General features: G+C 43.0%; 1 protein-coding gene and 1 long non-coding RNA gene across 2 annotated transcripts in view; one reads left to right on the forward strand and one right to left on the reverse strand.

Moving 5' to 3' along the window:
- LOC146185297 (uncharacterized) overlaps positions 1–23,827 on the reverse strand; it is a 601,519-nt gene that overhangs the window by 530,946 nt on the left and 46,746 nt on the right. The window lies entirely within an intron of this gene.
- On the forward strand, positions 15,446–18,267 carry LOC146185298 (uncharacterized). Its single transcript, XM_084605501.1, has 2 exons — positions 15,446–15,501; positions 17,938–18,267. The coding sequence occupies exons 1-2, from the start codon at positions 15,490–15,492 to the stop codon at positions 18,265–18,267; spliced, it is 342 nt and encodes a 113-aa protein (XP_084461627.1). The 5' UTR covers positions 15,446–15,489.

Raw genomic sequence — 23,827 nt, forward strand, 5'->3', positions numbered from 1 at the left:
ATTTTTCGTAAAACAACATGAAAGAAACCCCTAAATTTCTTAGACATTTCAATCTCTACATATGACACGACTGATTTGGAGATTGGCCCCGTCACGGTGGTTCAGTTGTTAGGGCGCTAATATGTTGTGCCCAAAGATCGAATCCCGACCGATGTGGCTACTTTGCGATGTATGCGACCACCGAGGCGCCTGTGTACAGTGCGATGTCAGTGCACGTTAAGAAGCCTTAGATGGTCGACACTTTCCGAGCCCTCCACAGCGGAGTTCTCCTTAGCCTGATTCTTTGGCGATGTTAAACCCCATAAACCATTTGATATCGGCAGATGAGATCAGAATGCAGCCTCCCCGAACACTTGGACCCGGAAATACACAGGCTATCCCAGGACATGGAGGCACGCTCCTACAGCGTCTTAAAGCATGGCTTTATACGTACTTACGTCGTGTGGCGTATGATATATTCTGGTAGCTATACACTACATGTTAATTAGTATGTGTGACATAATAGAAGTAAAAATAAACTATTAGTAATATAGGTAAGCAAATGAAGGGAATAATTCGGAGCTTCATTATGAGTGAGACATAGGAGAGGAGCCAATAGACACTGACAAGAAGGAAAAAATGGGAGATGCTTAACGCGAAAGCGCTAAATCTCTTGTTACCCAGAATATCCTGGGCCAGCTTTGTGAGTAAAAAATCACGGCCAGGTCGTTGGCAAATGGCATCTGGCAGCTGACATATAGCCAAACACTGTTAATCCGACTTCGCGAGATCCCATGAGATCAGAAATTTACAGTAGCCACCAACTCTACTTGTTCATTTGAGATGGAAATGATTAATAAAATCAACCTTACAGTGCTTTTGGATGCCGAGTCAGACACGCTGTTTCTAGGTCACATTAAGCATGTTCATAGTTAATTCTTAGTAAATCCATGACGCTCGGCCAACTTCCCAGGCCTCCTAAAGGGCTTGCGTCTGGCAAGTGGTAGTTGGCAGGAGACATGCCCTGGCACTGGTTGTTGGATCGGTGGCGGTGCACATGACATGAAATCGGAATGCGTCACCAAGACGGTGTATGGTGCCACAACGTGCACATAAAAGGGCATTCACAATTATTGATGGTAAAACCGTAACTATAACCGTGCCGCCTATACACTGAGCAACGCAGCGTTACTCGTAGCGTACAGAAAGATGTATAATAGGCACAAACATTAAACATATTAATCACTCATAATCATAGCAATGACTCATGTAGACAATAAAACGCTTTCACAATATTACGTGCAAGCAGTCTTAAGTTCACCTATCAAATTGTTTCTTCGCTAGCGGCGTAATAAGCGCTGTACAGTTCACATTCCTTTTACCTTCTCTGCCCACCTATAAGCCACTATAAGCCTTCTAAAACCGGTGTGTGCGAGTGTATGATAAAACAGAAAAACTCTGGATGATTTACATAAACAAGTATTATGTCACTGATTTTCAACTCAATTATTTCATGCCTACATTGTCCTGTCCCTCACATAGAAACTGTCGGAGTGGTTGAATGAGATAAATTTTGCCCTTTCCTAAATTACGAATGGATATAAACTCAAGCCCAAGAAATCAAATCAAGCTGTTGCTCGCTAACTGCTATTTTGCTGGTGTTTTTTCATGCCTTGGATTCAGTTCAATTCGAAATAAGGCATATTTCCTGTTTTCAAACGTAAATTTGCGTCATGCATTCGGACCAGCGTGGTCGCTCCAGCGTCTTTCGTCTGCTCTTTCTATGCTGGGCTTAAAACATGGAAATTTCGTTATATATATTAAAAGACAAATCTAATACCTCTGGCTGCGGCCTTCGAACACTAAGTATGGTTCCTACGCACTTTTACCAAATGATTCCAAGTTTTTAAACTCAAGAGTTGTCGCACACAGTGAATGCCTCTCAGTCTTGGCGGAATGCCTGTTGTATTAATTAGGGAGCAAGTAAAAGCATTCGTCGGCAGAAAATGTATTAGTCTTTTTTTTTTATTAGCACTAGATTATGACCACTGAAATAGAACTGTCTTTCTTATAGTTAAAGTATGCGCCTTGGTTCCGAGCTATAAGAAGAAAAAAGTGATGAAAGCCCCGGCAAGTCATAATCACACAGCATTCCACACGATGATAACCGTGTGTAACGGAAGAATGTTGCTAATAGCCTACATGAATGTTTTTTTTTTTTTATTGAACTTTGAAACAATTAGCCAACAGCAAAAAAAACGCATGAGGGCTTCTCCAGAATTCCGAGAAAGTACGTGCCTACTGATCTCTGAAATGAGTATCGCAGCCCTCGACGGCAGTTGTTCTCATCGTCCTGAGCCGTTAAGAAGACCCATTAGCATTCATCGTTTTGCTCGGGAAGCCAATTATGAAATACCAGCGGGCACATTCGAAATCTACACTTCACGTATTGTACGGGACACACCCCGTCTCGGGCAATCAGCAGTTTCACGTCCTCTACTCCCCAGCCTTGTTCGTCGGCGGCATCAATTACTGCAGAATTAAGGTCTGACTCGGCGAAAGCCCAATTCACAATACCAGGATTCGCTCGAATACGTTAATGAGGGCGCAGGCAGATTTCGCACTGGGAAATGCAGTGCGTTCATTATCTCATCTTCCGACCGTACTTGAAATCAACTTCTATAGTCCAGCGATCCGAGAGTGAAAACAGGCTGATTAAATTTTTAGTGAACCCGACAGCCTTCCTCTTTGAGGGCTATTCGCAACAAATCTCTTCGACAAAATTAGCTCGAGTGCTCCTAACTGAATTTCAATGCGGGGAAGTTAACCGCCGTTTGGACAAGAGAGCTTGTCTTGACTTGGGCGTAAGAAAAGTCTCGTGTTGAAATGTAGGCTAACTGATTGAACTAAGTTTTCTCTCCCTAAATCGATTCGTTCTCTGCAGAGGGGAATTATCCTAAATTGCCGTTATCGCATGCTGAGAATCAAAGAAATAATTTTTTTTGTTCACCTGGTGGCACGAGAAAGAGCTTTCACGGCGGAAGCGATGCAGCGTCACCATCTCAGAATGTCCGAGTTCAATAGAAGTGACATCTCCAGTCCAAGCGAGGAGCGTCCACCCTCCACCTTTAACTTACAGCATCTACGTCCCTGTCACCCCTCTCCCCCTCTACCGTCCGCCTCCTTACATCCCACAACCAGGCCAAGTTGCTACCTGCCAGCTCCCTGATACCCTGAACCCATGACTTCGCCTTTCCACACCTCCACCCCTACTCATCTTTAAGAAGCGCCTTTCATCACTACACTATCCACCCAATTTCATGGATAAAAAAACCACAAATCGCAAGGCCTACACCGAGTAGATGTCATGGAGAAGCAGGATAATAAATTGACAAACGAAGACAATTGAAAGGCATATGGAAAAACACAAGTTATCAAGATACGGCATGCCAAGCCGCTCCTCCCATATTTCCCATCCCCGTAGTTACTTTTAAAGGCCTTCAACCCACAAACAAATCCTGCTGCCTAATACTGCCGCGCTAGTCAAGCCTATGCATGAAGTAAATTATCGGAGGAATAAATGAGGGTAAATTAAACAGCTTAAAAAACGAATTTTCGCTATATACTCGGTTTCACAAGCTGTTTGCAGCACTATGAAAGGTAAGAGCGATCTCAGCCAATAAAAATAGCCCCCCTTGCATAACTGTGATCCTACGCGGGTATCGCTGACGACGGCACTGAAAATTACAAGCGCAATCATGTAGGGCGCAGCATCTTCATCGGCCTAGGTTAACCTTACTTTTCGTCGTGCTTTAAACAGCTTGTGAAATAGAGTATAGTTTCGAACTTTGTTTCCAATGTATATGCGAGTCTTTCGATGTGAAGTAAAGTGCGCAGGCCTCTGAAATTACATTGACACCACAGTAACAGTGAGGCGACGAAAGTGACCCTGATCTCTTCCCCCAAGGCAGTATTTACAACCTGAATAAAAACGAGAAGTGTGATAGAGCGCCTCGGAAAGACAAGCTCTACAGCAGCTTAAAAAAAAAAAAATCTAAACAAGCACTATATTAAACGACTTGTAGAACTTATGTTCTACAAGTCGCGCTTCTAATAGCAAACTATATACCGCTAGTACTTAAAACAAAAATGATTTTATTCCGTATGCCCTTCCTATGCTAGATTAGCTTTACGCCAGCAACTTTTTGTTGCCTACCGCTTGTGGTTTGCTTGTCAGATGTAGCTCGTGTACCAGACACACAGAAGAAAAAGCTATAAAAGACCTTTAAATCAAACAATACCAATCACATCTTACACCTATGTTCTAAGATGGTTTGACTTACTCTTTTGCTGAGATGCCGACGTTCTTTACTTTGCACTTCTACCTATTAAATATTTTTACCATACTAAGTTACCTTGTATTTTTTTTTTCTGCAGAAACCACTGAAGAATTAACTCAAGAACAGCGCTAGAACTCAAGACAGAACCATGGCCTTCTAACCACAACTTGGTAATAAAACAGAAAGCGAAAGTTTTTATAACGAATAACGGCAGTGCTGCAGTTTCTGACACAGACTGGTACGGAATGACGAGTAAAAAGGGATCCTTAAGTACCGCGATCATACACGCGCAGGTATTTAACAGGTTTATCTATAGGCTGAGTTTTGGTTGAGGGCTGTTACAATTACTACGCCCTATCTCCTTAATTCAGTGAACCATTGTACGGGTTATTTGATTATTGAGCTTAACAAAGCCTAGGTTTTAGAACCTGCCTATATGAAAGCATTCATGTCCGCAGCAGCCGCAACCTTTGATGAAAGCATAGACGAGGCGCAGGCTAATCTTAAACGCCTCTAGTTTGATAATAACAAGCGTTCCTACCTTGGCTTCGGAGCATTTGCTGCTGACTGCAGCTTTCATAAAACTTTGTTTTAATAAGATTCTAATAATCAATGCAAAAAATGGCGCGGTTCAATGGCCAGAAATCTAAAGCTTCCTTGAAAGATAGCACAGTATTTGCATCCATTGCAGTTATAGTAATCACTTTAAGCGAGAAGTTCAAAAATCCGCAGTCAAACTGCGATGAGTAAAGAGTACAAAGTTGTTGGGCTGACTTGTGAGACTGCCAGATTATGTTGTTTGCGAAAATATTTTTATACGCTCTTATAGTCTTCGCGTTTCCTAATAGGCGCTCACGGAGTGCATGTTGTTCGGCACATGGCAATCAGCAATACTCATTTGCCTGTAAAAAAAGCGAAGCAACGGGGAGCTTTAGTATTAGCATCATTTCATACTTGCCATCTTAAAAGCTAAGCAACGTAGCAAAATTATTATTTTGATTTTCGCTCTGACTTTGATTTTGATTTCGAAACAAATATGTGATTTCTTTCTCTCGTATTTATTAAACAGGCATTCGTAATGGTTATTGTTCCAGCAATGCCGCCATCATGCAATACTTTTTGGGAGGGAAAGAAAAGGCGCCCCATTTATCCCGACAGCTTTATCAGGCTCGGCCACATTTAGCTCCAGGTGTGTAATTAGTGCGAATCGTGTGGATACTTGGAATGAAACAGACGGCTCTCCGACTTCATGACTTCTCCTGCAGTATGAGTGCGACGAGTCTGATCACCAGCAAAAGGTGTAATGATATAATGTCAATAAATGTAAAGTCTAGATACCAAATAAAAATCCAGTAACCGGGTAGACAGCCATGAAATTAGGAGACGCCTGCTTCTGGGAAAGAGAGCAATGGTTAGCCTTGACCGTCTAGTAAAGAGCAGAGACATTAGTCTGCCAACCAAGATCCGTATAACCCGTGCTATGGTCTTTCCAGTTGTGATGTATGGATGCGAGAGTTGGACTGTGAAAAAGGCTGACCGCCGAAGAATTGACGCGTTTGAATTGTGGTGCTGGCGAAGACTCTTAAGAGTTCCTTGGACTGCACGAAGATCAAATCAGTCGATATTGTTGACCATAAACCCTGACTGCTCATTGGAGGGTCAAATTCTAAAGTTAAAGCTCAGCTACTTTGGTCATCTGATGAGACGAGAGGAGTCGCTGGAGAAAGATTTGATGTTGGGAAAGGTTGAGGGTCGCCGGAGAAGGGGTAGGCAGCGAACGCGATGGTTAGATGGCATTCTCGAGGCATTGCAGATGAAGCTATGTGATGTTAAGAAGATAGTGAGAGACCGGAAAGCGTGGCGTGACATGGTCCATAGGGTCACGAAGAGTCGGACACGACTGAACGCCTGAACTGAACTGAACCGGGTAGACATTCAATACTCACCCGCGCACTATATTTAGCATGATAAGCAATGAATCTACCGTAGCTTCCACGTAGCTGAAGACGAGGAATGCTGCGATCGATGGCAAATCGCTCACCGCCAAATCACTTTCTGCATATGCTATTTGGAGCACAAGCTCCACATTCAAAGGCGCCTTTTAAAACCAAGAATATATTTTAAACAGTAAAGGGCGCTCGTTCAATGATTAATAACATGGCACTGTAAGCAATGAACAGGTGCTGGTTCACATGCGCTAGAAAAAAATTGTTTACTGCCCTATACGAAGAGTACAAGAGGAAATCTATCAGTGATGTCGAAAAAACGTTCGCTTGAAACTCAAAAATGTGCAGGCTGAATTACCTCGCAGTAAGAAAGCACAAGAATGAAAGATTAAAAAATGTGATCGTTCCTAATAATTTTTCATTCCCCATTAGTACACGACCCAGTTTACCTGTAATACCGATGTGCACGCGAACATCGACACAGCCAACTCTGACGGGTGCCTGACACCTTACCAGGAGCCAGTGCCAAACAAATGAAAGTAGCGTGCTGGGCAGAAATACAGTTAATGTGGAACTAGTAGGCTGCAGACGCGGTCAATATGGCATGTCGACGCCCCACAGAGCCATGATTCGCTGGCGTCAATAAATCAAATTCTCCGACAATGGCGCAGAAATGCGCTACTCAAGTGGGTGGTCACCAAAATGAGCTCGATCTGGAGAAGCTTTCTTTAGTGGGCGATGACTGACTCTTTCTTCAGCACGCCACGGATCATGAATATTTCGCTCTTAGCTAGACTTCGGCGTGATATAGGCGCTGATGTTGTGCCCCGCTGCAATTTCAGGCGGCCGGAGCTTTCCTGTTGTAAATGATTTATGCCGAGACTATGGTGGCCTAACTAACGCGTCCTCTTGGGGCGGCAGCGTGAGCAAGGAAAACGTTTCGCCCACTACTGAGTTCCGCAGTCGGTGCCTCAACAATAGAACAGTTTATGTGCATGCATCGAGCGCTGTGTGTTTAGTGCTGGCTACCCAACATGCCAGCAAATGAGAGCTCTTGATATTCCTTTCAGCATCAGAAAATGTGCGTAGCCTTAAGGTGCATCATTAAGCTCGCAGACTATATTGATGTGAAAGCATTACGTTTGGTTGGTGAATTCTTTCCATCGTTCTTGTATGGCACTGTTTTTATTCATGGAAGCGTCATAGAACAAGTATTATCCGTTATTAAATAATTTTGTCAGGGAACGTGTTAAGTAAATGACAATAACGAATAATTTTTGGTGGGACGAACTGTTTTTCTTTTAAAATAGTCGGTAGCAAAGATGTAAATAAATCTACCTGCATAAAACTTGGCAGAAATAATACAAAATGTGGAGCTGTAAATATCGCCAATAGACTCATGACTACCATCTCCCCAGGAATATCGTTAAACCCAGCTGGGAAATTTCCAGTGCGAAAAGACACACTTATATTAAAGAATGGCGCTATAATTACAAGCTTAGATTAAAGGAACACTTTCTAGACATCCTCTTTCTTTCTTTTTTTTCAACGTGTTAAAATAGTATAAAACTGTCCCATAGAATGGCGACCAAAATCCTCTAGAATGATATAAACAATGATTTTGGCAAGGTTGGATTCAGACAAAGTGAGTGTGCTATTCTCTACTTAATTACTCTTTGCCGGACATATTGGCACGGACCATCGCTTTCAATGATTTGACAGCCGTGAAGATGCATGGATTTCTGGGCACTTTTGTTTTCTGGTGCGGTTGTCTTCAGTGCAGTAAATACTATCGTCCGAAATTAAATGGGCAATGTTAAAAATGACAGGCAGAAAAATCAAAGGTAATAGACTGTCTCGCAATCTTCAAGGCGGCTGTTTCCTACATCAAAGAATTGAAAACAAAATTGAATGATGCCTAAGTGGCCCATGCTTCACTTCGCCTGAGCCCCTCGTATAAGGGAGGTTTTTCTCTCGCGCACAGCTAAATTTGCTAATAATGAGAGCCTGCGCTGGGAAAGCTGCAAGAAACTATGAGCAAACTTAAGGCTGAAGGAATCATAAAAATACCATAAGGGAACAAGGTCAGCACACTCTTGAGGCTTAGCTTACAAGTTGCTGGCAAAGCAGCATAGTACGCCCCGCGTGCTTCTCAGAAAGCATAGCTGATGCTAACGAGAACCAAAGGTGCCGCAAGGTTGGGAGGCGCGTAAGACACGTTCATAACTTACACACTCACGTCTGCTTTTGGTGTTTGCTGCTTGCGTGGCGCCCAGAGAATCTGCTTATTGCAGCACTTAAGCCGCAGAATCAACACACCCACAAGCTGCGTTAATGTTACGAGATTAAGGAACGAGACTGATTGCTTTAATTACAATCAAGGCAACGTGACGAGCTGCAGCCAGAACGTGTTTTTGTTTAAATATTATACCATCCCGTACCGCTTAGCAACAACAATTGTTTTCATTCTTTGGTAACGTTTCTTTTAAACACTAATCTCTCAAAGAAAAAAGGAAGATAACCGTAAGCTTTGCAAACGTCTGGAAGAATTAATATGCTAGCCGGAGTACCCCGAGGCGTGTCGGTTAAGACACCGCACAACTGCTGCCTTCTTTTTTTCTTTAAAATCCAGATAGCTGTCTATGCCGGCGCACTTATAAAAGTTAATGAAGTCTTTGCTACAGCCACGATCTAAACGATGAACTATAGGTTTGTCAATCATTTTATTGTTACATTAACTGACTGAAGAACTGTACTGAGAGATTAGGGAGGATGATATGGGGTCGGGGCCTGAGTCGGGTACTCCAGTGGCTGTCGCTGCTATACCCGCGTGAGTCGCAAGGGTTCTTTGGGCATCGAGTCCGGACCCACACTGATCTCACTCTTCTGGTCCCGCCATATTGCCAAACCATATCTTGGAGCATGGCCGAGTGCCGTCATCTTCTCTCGGATCATAGAGCGCCTGGTGCAGGAAGCTTCGCCTCATAACCGACCAGCTGTGCAGTTCTCCTTCTTACCACGTTTGTCGATGAGAATTTTCAACTAATGCTAAAATATAAAATAAAATACGACTTTTATGTCTTGAATCATGATGTTTACCCCATTCAATGCTGCGTTAATGGCTACACTGTGTTTAACATCTCTTTGAATTGAAACTTATGATAGGTAACCTTGATATTGACGGTGACATTGACAAGCAGATAGTCGTCCCAAGTTGAGCTTGTGTGCTGATATTTTCAGACTCTGTTTCAGCCGCTCAGCTGTTCCTCATAAATATGACTTGATAATCGTCATCATGATTAACCTGACTACACTAGTTGAAAGACAACCTATCTCACATATCTTAAAATGATCCTACCTTTCGCTGGCTGCATCAAACCAGAGACCACGCACTTGCTAATATTGCACGCACACCTGACTTCCTTCCACCTGCTGCCACGCTCGTGCAATTTAATCCGTTATTCTAAAAGAACAACGGTCATCTCGCCTTCCAATCACCTGCCCTGCTCATATCCATTTTGTTCCTGATTTCGACCAAGAGGACATAATAAACTCGCGTTTCTTCTATGACTTATTCTGATGTCACTTTGTCTAATATTGCCTATATCTGTAGAATGCTACGCTTTTCTTCTTAAGTTGAACCATTCAAGACCACGAACCCGTAGTAACTATTTCAGGCATCGTATTTAGGCAACGATGGGTCTGTACATCTTAGAGCGCAGCTCTTTGCTCCCGTTCCTACGTTTCGCATCATCGGCGCCGTCGCCGTCGTCGTCGCCGTTGTCGTCGCCTTTGTCCCTCGTAACCAGCTCCGCAGCCAGCGCAGCGCTGAAGCCCCTCAATAAACTTTTATTAAATGTCTTTAGGCAGCAAGCGCTCCTGCCGCTACAGTTCTTCGCTTCGTGTATCTTCCACCTCCACTTCCTCGGTTCCTTCGTGGCGGCGATGGTGTTCTCCGGTTGCCGAAGCGCCGGCTCTGCATCAGCGGATCACGGTGCGTGCATCCCTAGCCGAAACGCAGTGCCACCTTGACTTGACTCGCTAGCGGCGTCAGCGGTATCGGTCAGTCGTTGCTATCTCTTCGCCGCGCAATGTTCCTATGGGCCCACGCGCTGCCTCCCGCGAACTCCCGATAACTTAGTTTATCTCTTCGCTCCTCCTTCATTATTAATTTAAACAGCGCGAACACGAAGACAAAGGACAAGATAAACGAAAGCCACAGCATAAGCATTGACTCACAACTATGTCTAAGCTCTTTACTCCAAGGCCCAGATAAAAACAAACATGACGAAAACGAAACAATCACGTGAAACAACCCCCGAGTTCACCTGCCGCACAAAACGTCACTCAAAAAAGACACCTCTTTGCTTGAAAGAGCAAGAGAAGTCTTGCTGACACACGTATTGTCCGTTGAAATAAAATATGATTCCACTATCTCTCTCGTCATCTTTTCTTTGTGGCGATACAAAATCCTAATCTGGCTTTCTTTTATCTTGTCCTTTGTCTTCGTGTTCTCGCAGTTTAAATTAATAATGAATGTGTACAAACTCGCCCAACAAAGTATCTTGGTAAGCTGCTCCTTCAATGCCAGTTCTGTGCGGCGGCAGTCAGAGCGCCAGATAGGTGACGGCGGACCTCGATATGTGCACCGCTCGAGCAGGAATGCATAGGCGCTGCCGTTCGCTACTGCGAACCGCCTGCCTAAAGGTTATCTGTAATTGTACATACTCGTCTTGCCCGAATTCTTTGCCTCAATCTACCGAAAAGCTGACACAGCTGATGAGTGTGCTCAAATTTGGCGTTATGAACTACCGTAATTGTCGGCTATTTTTTCTTCACGTATAAAAAGAATTTGCGACAAAGTACCACTTTTGCTTTTAATAAAGTCGGCATAGAGGTCATGACTGTTTTCATTTTCGCATAGACTCATGCACTTATTTGTCGAAAAGAGCTCTTACTTGAGTGAGGTTTATAGGATGGGGCCTGGAGTAAGGTTTGTACGATGTGACCTCTAGCAAACAGTGGAGGCGGTAAGTTTTATCGGCCCTAATGCGCATGAGCCCAGAAAATGCGGTTGTAACGTACAACAGTCAAAAACTTTGGGTGGCTGTACATGTTTCTGCAACTACAAAGGCGGATGTATGTCGCAACTAATTTAACTATAATAAGTTTTAAGTATCGTTGCAGAGTGAATTGTTTCGCCGAAGAATGCCGGCAAGCCGAAGTATATGCACATGAATGCTCTGCGTTGCAATGAAAGCTGTTAGATCGCATAGAGTGAGCGCTGAGTTAGCGCTTCAGGCAAAAACTCCGTAAGCCTATTACTGGTTAACTACTATAGTAATTGAAGTTAAATAAACGTGCGTACCTTTATTCAGCGCATAAGGGATGCTGCTGGCCTTTAAGACTGATTACCATTTAATGAGGTGCATCGCATTATTTTACTCTCATCGCTATGTGTCTTGCGCATCCTTTAAATGCCAACAGGGTGCCAAAGACTGACTCTGAACAATAATTTATTATTTGTCTTGTTCCCTCACAGACTCCGTTTTATACTATTTTGCAGTAGCTAGCTAGGAGAGCTGCAGAAATAGTTCCAAAAACGACGCAAAAGTGATATTGGGGCCAAAATTCTATCAAAAAAAATTGCTACTGGAGTTACAAAGATTAGTATCTATTTTCAGCGCGCCCATTTCTTCTTAGAGACAGTAAGACACATACAAGAAGAGCAATTTTATGCACAAATACAGAATAAACTGCTACAGAACGCTATACGACAGCATATATATGTTCTTCGGCTGTCGTGTCTGAAGTAAATCAATGCAAAGGTCTACTTTCCCGTTGTATACACTTTTGAGGCCTGTTAGGTTGCGGCTATATTAAACTTTATGCGCGTAGGTGTTTTGCTTAATGCAAAGCATCTCCCCACTCTCACCTCCCACGCAGACAAAACAGGACGACGTTCTTCTTTCTTTTTTTTCCCTAGCATGTGATTTCATCATGATTTCAACGTGGCTGAATACTGGCCTGTTTGGTACAATAAATGAAGATTTTTGTTCACTGTCGATTTTGTAGGCGTAAAAAAGAAAATGGGACCAAACACAAATCAAGAAGAGAGGACGCGATAATTGTGGCGCTTTGACCGCTTATTGCTTCGCCTCTCAAATCAGAAATGCAGAGGTCATAGAATCAAATGGTATAACCTATCAAAGAAACTAGACATGCAAAAAGTCGACCTTATCAGAAGATTTCTGAGGATGCAAGACATCTCATTCCTTTTCACTTGTTTCCTTTCTGTAACAACATACACCACGTTATCGAATCGCGCGAACAGCATGTGCAATCAGAATCAAGAGACGTCTTCCCAAAGTGGAGTTCAGTGTGGCAATTCATTACAAAGCTGTACCGCCCATGCACACCGTCTGTGTGAGGGCATTCGTGTAGTGTTACTAAAATGCCTTTGCCCAGTATCGTATCACAAATAAATGGCATCCAGTTTTACGATCCTGCATTCAAACTGGCGAGCAGTCATGCGACGCCAAGGCTCGAACTTGAATTTGCGGGGACCACTATGGCAAAACGAAAACGGAACAAAGTGGAAAATGAGGCAGCCTTCATTCACGACGACTGGCACGGAACACAGGGCTGAGTAAACAATGGTGGCCGGCGAATCTGTTAAGCTGTCCTCGAAAATCGGCCCACGCAGTCGCGACCTTGGTTCAAGACTGGACAAAGGGCGTCATTAGAAACTGCGCTCGCACAATGCTGATCCATACTTCCGCGAGCGCTGCCAGCACTACGCCTGCATGCCTGGCTGGCAGTGTGTTGCGGGCGCACCGCCGGCAGTCAACGCCTTCGAGAACACGCGAGTGCCGAGCGACGGTCAGTAAGCGTCGTACTCCACGTGCTTCTCGGGCAAGATGGACATGGCAATTGCCCGCCAGTGGACAGCCGAGCGCGCAGGACGCAGAGTTGTTTGAATACAAAGGCTCGTGTGCACATTACGCAGCGTGTACACTATCCCGTAATAGGTACGTAAGGCTATGCGCAATCCGAGGCATGGTTACAAAGACCTGCGAGAGTACGCTTAGCCCCAGTTGAAACAAACTTTTTCTTCGCACTACAGGTCTTCTCAGCGTAAAAGGCAAATCCCGTCGCCCCTAAGTAAACTGGGCTAACGCACGCATAATTATCCCATCACGCCTGACCGGCGTTCAAAACTTTCCGTGGTTACCATATCTTCATCCTTGGCCAACACAGCCTGCGGAGCTATCTGGTGGAGTTACCTTTGACACCGTGGTGCTTCTGTATCTAACGTCACAAAAGTACAAGGGATGAAGATGTTCATTACAATGATCCAAGAAATCTCTGAACACGCGTGGTCTGGAAATGAATATTAGGCGCGCACACTCAATCGTGTAAACAACCATTGCCGAAATCAAAGCACCCTGCTCCTTGTATTGACATGGTCTCAAAAGAGCTCATGCGGAAGCTTAATTTGAATTCGACTGGCTCCGGCCGACGTGAGTAAATTTGTTCTGAGAGCGTTTGCCCACGAAGCGTTTGTTTGACTTATGGGGTCTAACATTACATAGCAACTAAGGCAATGAGAGACGCTGTAGGGGAGGGCTCTGGAAATTTTGTCTACTTGGGGTTCTTTATCGTCCATTGACATCGCACAACATACGGGCGCCTAGCTTTCCGCATCCATCGAAAGCCAACTGCCGCGGCCGGAACTCGATCCCGCATCTTTGAACAAGCAGCCTCTTGTCCTAACCACTGCACCACCACGACATGGTCCCTGCGAAGAGAAGTTAAACCTATCAATAAGTGAAATACTCTCTCATGCATTCGCGTTATGTGACAGCTGACACTGCGCACTTTTACAGTGCAGAGTCTTCTGAACGAGGTAGCCGTATATTCGCCCCTCCTTTTTGCAATGCCCTCGGGCGTTCACGGCGTAGAAATAAGCAAACAAATTACTGCTAACCACCTATGAAGAAAACCTGAACTCGAATAGAACTCATTCAACGTTAACTGAAGAAACGCAGCGAGCTAATGAAGGAATCACTAAAGGCAATTAAGCAATAAAAGAAGATACGTTAAGCGACGTTCGCTAAGGTAAACGGTAAACGGAGGGCTAGCATAGAAGAGGGAGACAGAGTTTAGTGGGTGGCTAAATTAACATTTTTAGGAAGGTGACTTGACCACACCCTTCACTTGAATGGCTTAGTTAGAGATATATCAAAAGTGTTTTTTTTTTCTACTGTGAGCTTATTTATAAGGTTGACGTGGAGCAATCGCGCACGTTACACAATGTCGCTGCTGTAGAAACGCGCCGCAAAAAATAAGTAAACATCGCTAAATCTGGCCACACGCCCACCTAACTGCAGACAATTATTGCTCCGCATGAAAGATTGCCTGTCGCTTGTAGGATTGCACGCTCGAATACTTTTGACTTTGCGAAGGAATCTAACGGCACTTCACGCACTTATACGCCTCCCAAATAAACGAAGAAAAATTGCCTAACACATTACGCGATATTGCATACATGTTCAAGGCAACCTTACACACACTGTTACAACTATTTGATGAACAAAGGGATAATTCTTACTGGGCTCTGGAGAAAGAATGAATATTTGAGAAAAATTCTAGGCTGGACTGTGCTGCACAGTAACTAAAAGCTTCATCTACGGACGAAGCTTGGTTTGAACCTTGGCAACCACTTGGTTTGAACGCTTGATCGGCACCCGTACGTGAGAATCAGCTTAAACGCTCCCCCCTCCCCCCACCCCCTCCACCTTTGAACAAACATTCTTGTTGCCCGAAGGCCACTCCGAGCGAGCCGACCGCCAATTGCGCCCGGGGGCCAGAGAAAATAAAAACCCTCAAAATAACCAACAGGACATAGGTGTGGTCCGGTGGATGAGAAGGAAAGGGTGAGAGGAGTGCCGATCGGCCTCCCCGCTGCTTCCACGTACCATTGTTTCCGCGACAGACCCGTTTCCATCGCCCCCTTCCTGACTCACGCGAGTTCCGTTGTGACCTGCTTTCTCTTTCTTTCGTGTTTCTTTACGCATTCTCCCGCACGAAGTTTGCGGCATGGCGGCGCATGCCTTAAAAAGAGCGGGCCACGCCGACATGGCGCGCAGAGAGATCCGAGCTTTCCGTGGTCTTACACACACCGAGTTTTCGTCCCACACCGTCCACACCGCACCGGAAACATGAAGGCGATGGTGAGTTCAGCTTACTGCACTAGGGCCCAGAGAGCTGCAGTCTTTCGTCGTCCGCTCTATCAGCGCATGTGAAAGGCGATGCATTGTTCAGATTAGCGACACCGTACTGATAGTGCCAGCTGTAGAGCCTGCTTGAATACCTGAGGGAAATTAGGGGCTTTACTAACAGCGCAGTTGTATTGGCAAAGAGCACCTCATGGCAAATACATATTGAGAACAGTAGCCCTGTAAACAAAACAAACCATTGAGCAGCAAAAAAGAATTATTGAGGTTCACGTTTTGCTATTGCAGTGAGTGATACTGTTTCCAAATTTATGAAAGGAGCCGTTAAAATTGAGAAAAAAAAAAACAAAAAAAATCATCAATTGAAAAAATCTTGCATAACCTTACAAATCAGCTCTGCTCAATAATGTTTATGAAAATATAGGAACGAAAATTTTATAATACTTATTAACTAGCCTAGACGAGGTGGGTGCTTTCGTTTCGAAAGAGCGAGAAAACGAAAAAAGTTCACATCTCAGTTTTTGAAGTCGTGTCAGTGCTATTGAAAGAACGGCGCCGCCTGTCGCCAGTGGTAATTAATTGTTCAGTTACAAATGGTTGGTCAGAAAATTACAGGAATGTTTGAAAGCATATCTAGTTTAGAAAGATGTTCATTACAGATGCTTCTTGGATGAGCACTGCGATGTCGGAAATGAATGGAAATTAGTTGGCAAAGAAGAAATTCAACAGGCGAAGTATAAACATCCTTCGCAAGCAATGTATTATAGCAACGAAAGAAAAAAGCTATGTAGGCTGCAAATTTTAATTGTTTCTTTAATTGGAACTCTCTTCATTTTTATCAAGTAATGACCAACCATAGTGCATGTGATCGCTGGCCTTAAATATTCCTTTATTCTTTAGAATCTTGGAGAAAGTGTTTTTGTAGGGTTTTAGTTAATGAATTATTTTTAAGGGTAGTATGTTACTAAGAATAGAAACTAAACGTTGAATGATCAGTGCTACGCATAAGTTTACATTTCTGTTCCTAGGCCATGAACAAGGAATTTCATAGACTGGATGACCTTTTGACGATGATAGCCTCCTAATGTCGAAATATCTGTTATCCTACTGTATGTTTATTATTTAGCAATTTATAGCAATGTAAACGACAAACGGTAAACGCAACTGACCGCTGGGCAGAGTACAATAGTCAAATTGGGATGGCACATTCGGCCTTTCATACCTGCCACCTTGTTCATTCTTTTGTTAAGTCATCAGATATGGTTAGACCAGTCTGTTCTAACAACTCTCCAGCGGTATGCTCACTTTAAAGAATAGTAATATTTCTATTGCTCCATAACGTACTATGAAAGAATGAATGAAGAGAGGCAACTGAATAATATTTCAGAGGAGTCTACTAATTTGGAGAAGCCTCGGTCGAAGGGTTTGAGAAAAAAGAATGCATGTTCCTTCTTGCATTGTAATATGCACCATTAGGGATATAAACCCCTGATGGCTACTCAGGTCGCATAATGAAAATATGCAGCTAGTACTCATTCAATTTCAGAAGAAAAAAGAAACTTGTATCAAGAGTACTAATTTTTGAGACGATGAACGTTGAGCCACAAGGAGGTTTCACAATTGCTTAACTCAAGGCCCATTTCAGTGAACTGGACAATAAACAGTGAAGACTCTACCTCATGCTCTTAGACCAGACAATGTAAAGCGTTCATACAATACAAAAGTCAACTTCGAGTTGGCTGCCTGCCCGAAAAAAAGAAGCAATAGGATGAAGTAAAAAAATCTTATACCTCACGTGAAAAAGTGCACAAAGCACTAAACATATACGAGCTCATGGCACTACTTCTGCTCCCCTCCTGCCCTTTTCTTACCTCCACCTCGTATAGAAAAACTGTAGCAATATTAACGACAACGTGATGAGAAATGAAAATTTAGGGAGTGTACTGTGTTGCTCCATGACAGAAGCGTGCTGCATGCAGTTAACAGTGCAATTGTACAGTCTCATAGTTACCCATCTCCGTTAATATTGAACGGGATTCAAAACAGTCCGCGAGGTTTCCAGTAAAGCGTAAAATTGAAAGTGCTGGCATAATTTGGTCTTTACTCTTTGCACAAAACACTAAGAAAGTCTAGGACAATGTGCCACTTATTAAATATACGAAGTGAATTGTTTGATATTAGAAGTGTACGCAGTTCACGCAACAAATTTCTTAAATTTGAATTTGCATATCATTTAAGAGCATACTAATGTTAAGCACTAGTATTCTCGGTAAATCTCGTTCGCACGCCCACGCTATGAAGAGGCCCGTCGTCCAATGTATCTGCATTTCTGCTGTGGTTTACTAGGAGAGTATGTCGTTCGCTGTAGAATATCTGTGCCATTTGCGAAGTTTTCATAATTAATCATTAATTAACCTTGGTTTCCCTCCCTAGATCGCACTGTCCTGCCTAGCTGTCCTCGCTGCCGTGGCATCGGCTGGTTTGTATGGAGGCTACGGTGGCTACGGAGGCTATGGCGGCTATGGTGGATACGGTGGTTACGGTGGTCACGGAGGCTACGGTGGATACGGGGGCTACGGTGGTGGTTACGGCGGCTACGGATACCACCCTGTTGGACGCACTTTTGCCTACTCGACGCACATTCAGCATCCGTCCTACGGATACGGTCACGGTGGATACGGCGGATATGGTGGTTATGGCGGATACGGTGGATATGGAGGCCACGGCTACGGACACGGCTACGGTCACGGCTACCACGGTTAATGAGAGCGTCATTCGTTGCTGCAGGAAGGAGTGGATTGCAATGATTGGAGAAGTGGCCAATGTTTTCAAGGCAACCCTGTCGTTCTCTCCAATGATGTTTAACATTTAAAGCCATGCTTCGAAACGGCGAAGAAAAAAAAACTGTGATCTGTACATACAAGGTTATTAAAAAACCCTTCTTTTTGCCTATGCGTCTTGAAATGTTTTGACTTACGGCAGACCACTGATGAGTATCAATGAATCCTCAGCATTAACTGTTACTCCCACTATTCAAAACTTTAACAACTCCTATACGCAAAACGCCGGGACGCATTTTAAACATCATTCATGGATGCCGGCTTGCACCTCACATATCTTGCCTTTTCTTACAAACATTCTACTGCAAAAAAAAAACTAAAGAAACAAAAAGACAATTGCAGAGTACTTTGGCTGGAATTCTAATATTGTGTAAAAGGGATGATGTACAAGCTTTGCTTTACTTTGGTTGTCTAAAGTGAGACATACATTTGTCCACAGTTAAATCTATTTTTGCTGCAAGTCGCACTTTACGCTACACTACGGCATCTTTTACTTCATATCTACATCCTCGTCTTGCTGATGCTGCTATGCAGCTAGTTTACACACAAAAAAAAGCAATGCAAAATTTTACTCGGGGTAACATTATCCACAGATTAGCGCTTTCCCACAGAAATGAGAGCTGTTCACCCTTTCCCTTCACTTCCTTTTCGATGCGACAAATTCCATGACATTGTGCATGTGCTGATTCCGCATTCACGATAACATTCTCCTATGCAATCTCTGACATCGCTGGTAAATTATTCATGAAACGCGCGTTAAATCTAGCATTTGGAAGATGATAACTTCAGTTTCTCATGAGCCATCAAGTACGCTTCATGATAAATAATTGGTATAGAAAAATATGGCGCCAACGATTCACGAATGATCGAAACCGCGCTGGATAGCGAAGAAGCTTTTTTTCCGGCAGCTGCTATGCCTATCAGAAAACAGTAGCATATAGCAGAAATGGTTCAATTTCTGTCTTTCTGAGGCATAAATTCAGAATAACATTTCGAAAATGAGGTCAGGGCAGCTTCCTTGGGGAAAGGTTATATGGAGGAAAATCATAGAGGCCTTTGTGTCGCTCTAGAAACAATCAAGCTGATGGTGAAAATTATTATTATTATTATAAATGCAACATCGTACTTGATTTTATAGCATTAACTCTTTGCAGCAACACAATTTCGTTAAAAACTGCTGTGGTAATATTCTTGATATTTGTCTATCAAATTGTGAGTGTTCGAGTCTCAATCTCCGACATATCACTGACTAGCCGCAGCTAATTTCACCCTCCGCTTCTAGTTGCTGCTTGTGTCTCTGCCTCATAAAAATAATAATAATAACTTATTATTATTATTATTATTATTATTATTATTATTATTATTATTATTATTATTATTATTATTATTATTATTATTATTATTATTATTATTATTATTATTATTATTATTATTATTATTATTATTATTATTATTATTATTATTATTATTATTATTATTATTATATCATAGTACCGAATCAACATGGCTTCATGTCGGGCCGCTCTACTTCTACCAACCTAGTCACGTTTATGACGTATGCCTCTACAGCAGTCCTTCAGAGGGGCCAGGTTGACACTGTGTACTGTGATATGAGCAAAGCTTTCGACGTTGTTACTCACTCACTACTTCTTGAAAAACTTCTACCCTCTGGCGTTGAAGTCTCACTCGTCGCCCTCCTACGCAACTATCTCCTTGATCGCTTCTGCTTTGTCAATGTCAATGGACAGACTTCTTTCGTTTACCCTGCAACGAGTGGAGTTCCTCAAGGTTCAGTACTAGGCCCGCTTCTCTTCTCCGTTTTTATTAATGATGTTTCCTCGGCGATAAAGAACTCCTCGTTTCTTCTTTATGCTGATGATATAAAAATATTCAAGGTAATACATTCTTTTCAAGATTGCGTGTTGTTGCAATCGGACATATCTGCTTTTTCTGATTAGTGTGCGATGAATCGACTTACCCTCAATTCTTCCAAAACTAGGGTTGTGTCCTTTACTCGTAAAACACATAGCTTTCTCTACCATTATTCTGTGAATTCTGTGCTGTTGGATAGGGTTGATGAAATTAATGACCTTGGTGTACTTTTTGACCGCACTCTCAGCTTCTCTTCTCACACTAACCGCATTGCTCAGCGGGCTATGCGCACACTCGGATTCGTTTGCAGACTTTCGAGAGAGTTCCATACTCCACTTCCGTTCCTAAAACTGTACCTGTCCATATGCCTGCCGGTCTTGGAGTATGCGTCGGTTGTTTGGAATGGCACTTGCAAATCGAACTTGGACAAGGTTGACAGAGTACAAAAGAAATTTTTACGGATATTTCATTATCGCTTTCCTTGCGCAACTTCCCCCTCTCGCTCCACCAGGAGCGCCCAACTGAATCTTCCTTCCCTTCACTGCCGTCGTATCAGACTTGATATCATATTTCTGTACAAACTCCTTCATGGCCACATTATGTGCCCTCAACTCTTAGAGTACATCCTACTGCGCGTTCCGCGAAAGAGCATGAGGGAATTCAGACCATTTCAGGTTTCTCCTCTTCATTCCCACTGCCCTCTGGACAGGATGCAGTGGTTATTTAACTCTTTTTGTCCTCACCTTGACATCTTCCAAAACTCGCTCTGTTCATTTACATTGGATGTTCGTAGCGTTGTATTCTAAATAGTACTTTATCACATATAACTCCCACTTTCTAGCCTTAAATTGTATTTACTTCACTTTTTGCTTTTTCTCCTGTTCAATGCTGTCTGTATCATGAACTACTTTTTATCCGTTTCTTACTTGTATTTCAACTTCAAACTTTATATTCGAATCTTACTGTCCCTTGTTTAATTTTACTTCTTTATTGTATTATTCTGTATTTCTAGCCTGTGTTTTAAGTACCATGCACTCGTTGCGCCTGGAAGGGTTGTTTATTTTATGTATATTTCTATACTACTATAATCAATGTCAGTTATTTGTTGTTGTTTTTTTTTCTCTTCTATCTACCGTTCTTTTTTTTTTCTTTATTTCCTGGTGTGCTAAAAAATTCTCTCACTGTGTATATAAGTGATGCTACTCATTGTTTGCTTACTTTCCGTGATACTTTTCGTCTCAGTTTCATTTCATGTATTATTTATTTTTTTTTTGGTGTTCTCTCTGTGCGTGTAAACATGTTTGTGCTTTTTCATTTTTGTTTCTTTTTTTTTTATTTGTGCTGCAGCACAAAGACCACATGGTTGTTCCTGCGCACATTAAATAAAGATTGATTGATTGATTTATTATTATTATTATTATTATTATTATTATTATTATTATTATTATTATTATTATTATTATTGCTGTTTGTTGAATTACTCAAAGGGCCAAACATGATAGATGATACGCGTTGTAAAAATCCAGTGACTAAAAAGCTTCGTCACGACCAGAGGACTGCCCGGTAGTCTCGTCGTTTCGCACAATTTTTTCGAGAAGGGTGCGGTTAGCCGAGACCAGTGCTTCTATTTTGCATCTCTTTGAAAGTGTCGCTTTCGCCCTCATATACTTATCGTAAGCAGAGGAACCAACCGGACGTGGCGGCTGGTATTCAGCGAAGAGTACCCAAGAAACCAGACGGTAAACTACCATCACAGATGCTCAAAGACCGTAACGGGATAAAATAGCCAACATGGCGGCACGCTCTGAAGCGAAGTCTCGCGCTTCGGAAAAAACTCGTAGATTCTACTGCGTTTTTCGGCACGCCAGCTGGTCATAGACTGGATTCTTATTTGGATTCTTCGTCTTATTTGGTTCGTAAAAATTTGAATGAATCAGAAATTTAGCCCGCATTTTATTTCGTTGCTTGATCGCGCAGCTCCTATGCTTACCAAGAAACACCGGCGTATAGCAGAAATGCTTCAATTTCTGTAAACCAGGTGCCTGCAATAAAGCAGATCTATCATCGTGCCTGCGTTCGCGAGGTTTTAGTAATGGGACACACAGCGTATGACTCGCAAAATGAAGGTGTTTCCTCTAGAAAAGCATCCATCCGCTACACTAGAAAACACTATATTTGTTGTCGTGCATACCGCATTATGATTGGTTGGCAGCTCATGAACCCACTCAGCATATGTATGGTTAGTGGTCACCGACGCGCCATTCAAGTGACGCTTCTGGACGTGCAGAGGTGGTTATTCGGCATCACATACCATTTCTTGCAGCCGTGGCGTTGTGACGCTGAGTTGAGCTTGCGAGTTAACTCAAGAGTTATTTTTCTACCGTCGGCAGGCATACACGCATTTCCCGCCTCGCTACTTCAGAACCTTTCATCTGCTAAGACTTGCCGCAGATGCATGAAGAAAAATAGAAATTTTTATCTGACCTCTTGTATTTCTTTAATGATGGTAAATTAAATAAGTCAGACGTATGGCATGCTTCTTACTGTGTCTGCTAGAACGGAATGCCAAACATAAATTATTGTACGCACCAGCGGCAACTTACTTTTAGCAACGTTGCAGACGGCAAACAGTCTTGCTGTTTCAGCCCGCTCCCGGTTCCAGCACAGCAGTGAGCGCTCTTTTTGCCTAGCGAGGGAGTGCACGAAGAAATAATTGCTGCTCAGAGTTGTGCGAACGGGACAGATTTCTGTTGTTTATCACCGGCAGCAGCAGCGGCCATCAGCTATCACTGCAGAATCATGCTTTCATCAGAAGAGAGCAATAGAAGCAATAGTGTAGCTTGGTGCTGCTTGGCGTTCTGGTGCAGCAAGTGGAACAGTGTAACACCATGCGGCCGCTCGTAGTCGGATTAAAACTAAGATGGGCTTTCGGCTGTTCCATCAGTTAGGTGAGGGAGAAAACGACTCATCTTAAGATGACACAAACACTGAGTTAATCTATAAAACAATGCAACAAGGGTAGACGCTGCACAAAAAAAACATACACGAGGCATGCACTGTCCCTTCTCCTTTGATCTGTGTAACTGGCTTCAGCATCACACAATTAGCGACCTGTGCGGCCGCTGATTACGTATTTGATTACACACAAGGAATAAACACTAATACAGCAAAGATGCTAACAACGATTTGGAAAGAAGATGTCGCACTAAGCTTCAAACAAAAAAAAAAAAAAAACAGAAGGTTTCTTAGATGTCTTACAAGAGGAAAATGGCGAAAGCCTACCCTTCCTCTCAATCATTTGCCTCTTACCGGCGTTCGTTGCAGAGCTACATATAGTTATAATTGGTTTGCAGGAAAGGAAAGGCACAGTATCTATCCCACTTTCTCCGGCAAGTACGATTTTGGACAGTAGACTATTGCTCCTGTCACGTGGCGTTCTTTAGCGCGCGTTCAAATGTGGCATTGCAGATGGCAGGAACACTGCACAAGAATTAATCTCGTGTAATCTCGCGGAATATGACAGACCTCGCGCACAGATCTCGCACACAAATCTGGCGCACAATTCTCGCTCACTGGATTTCGTTCCATGAGAAAGGCATTCGCCTCAAAAA

This window comes from Amblyomma maculatum, chromosome 6 (genome assembly GCF_055883805.1).
Source record: "Amblyomma maculatum isolate TAMU_Amacu chromosome 6, ASM5588380v1, whole genome shotgun sequence".
Lineage (NCBI taxonomy): Eukaryota > Metazoa > Arthropoda > Arachnida > Ixodida > Ixodidae > Amblyomma > Amblyomma maculatum.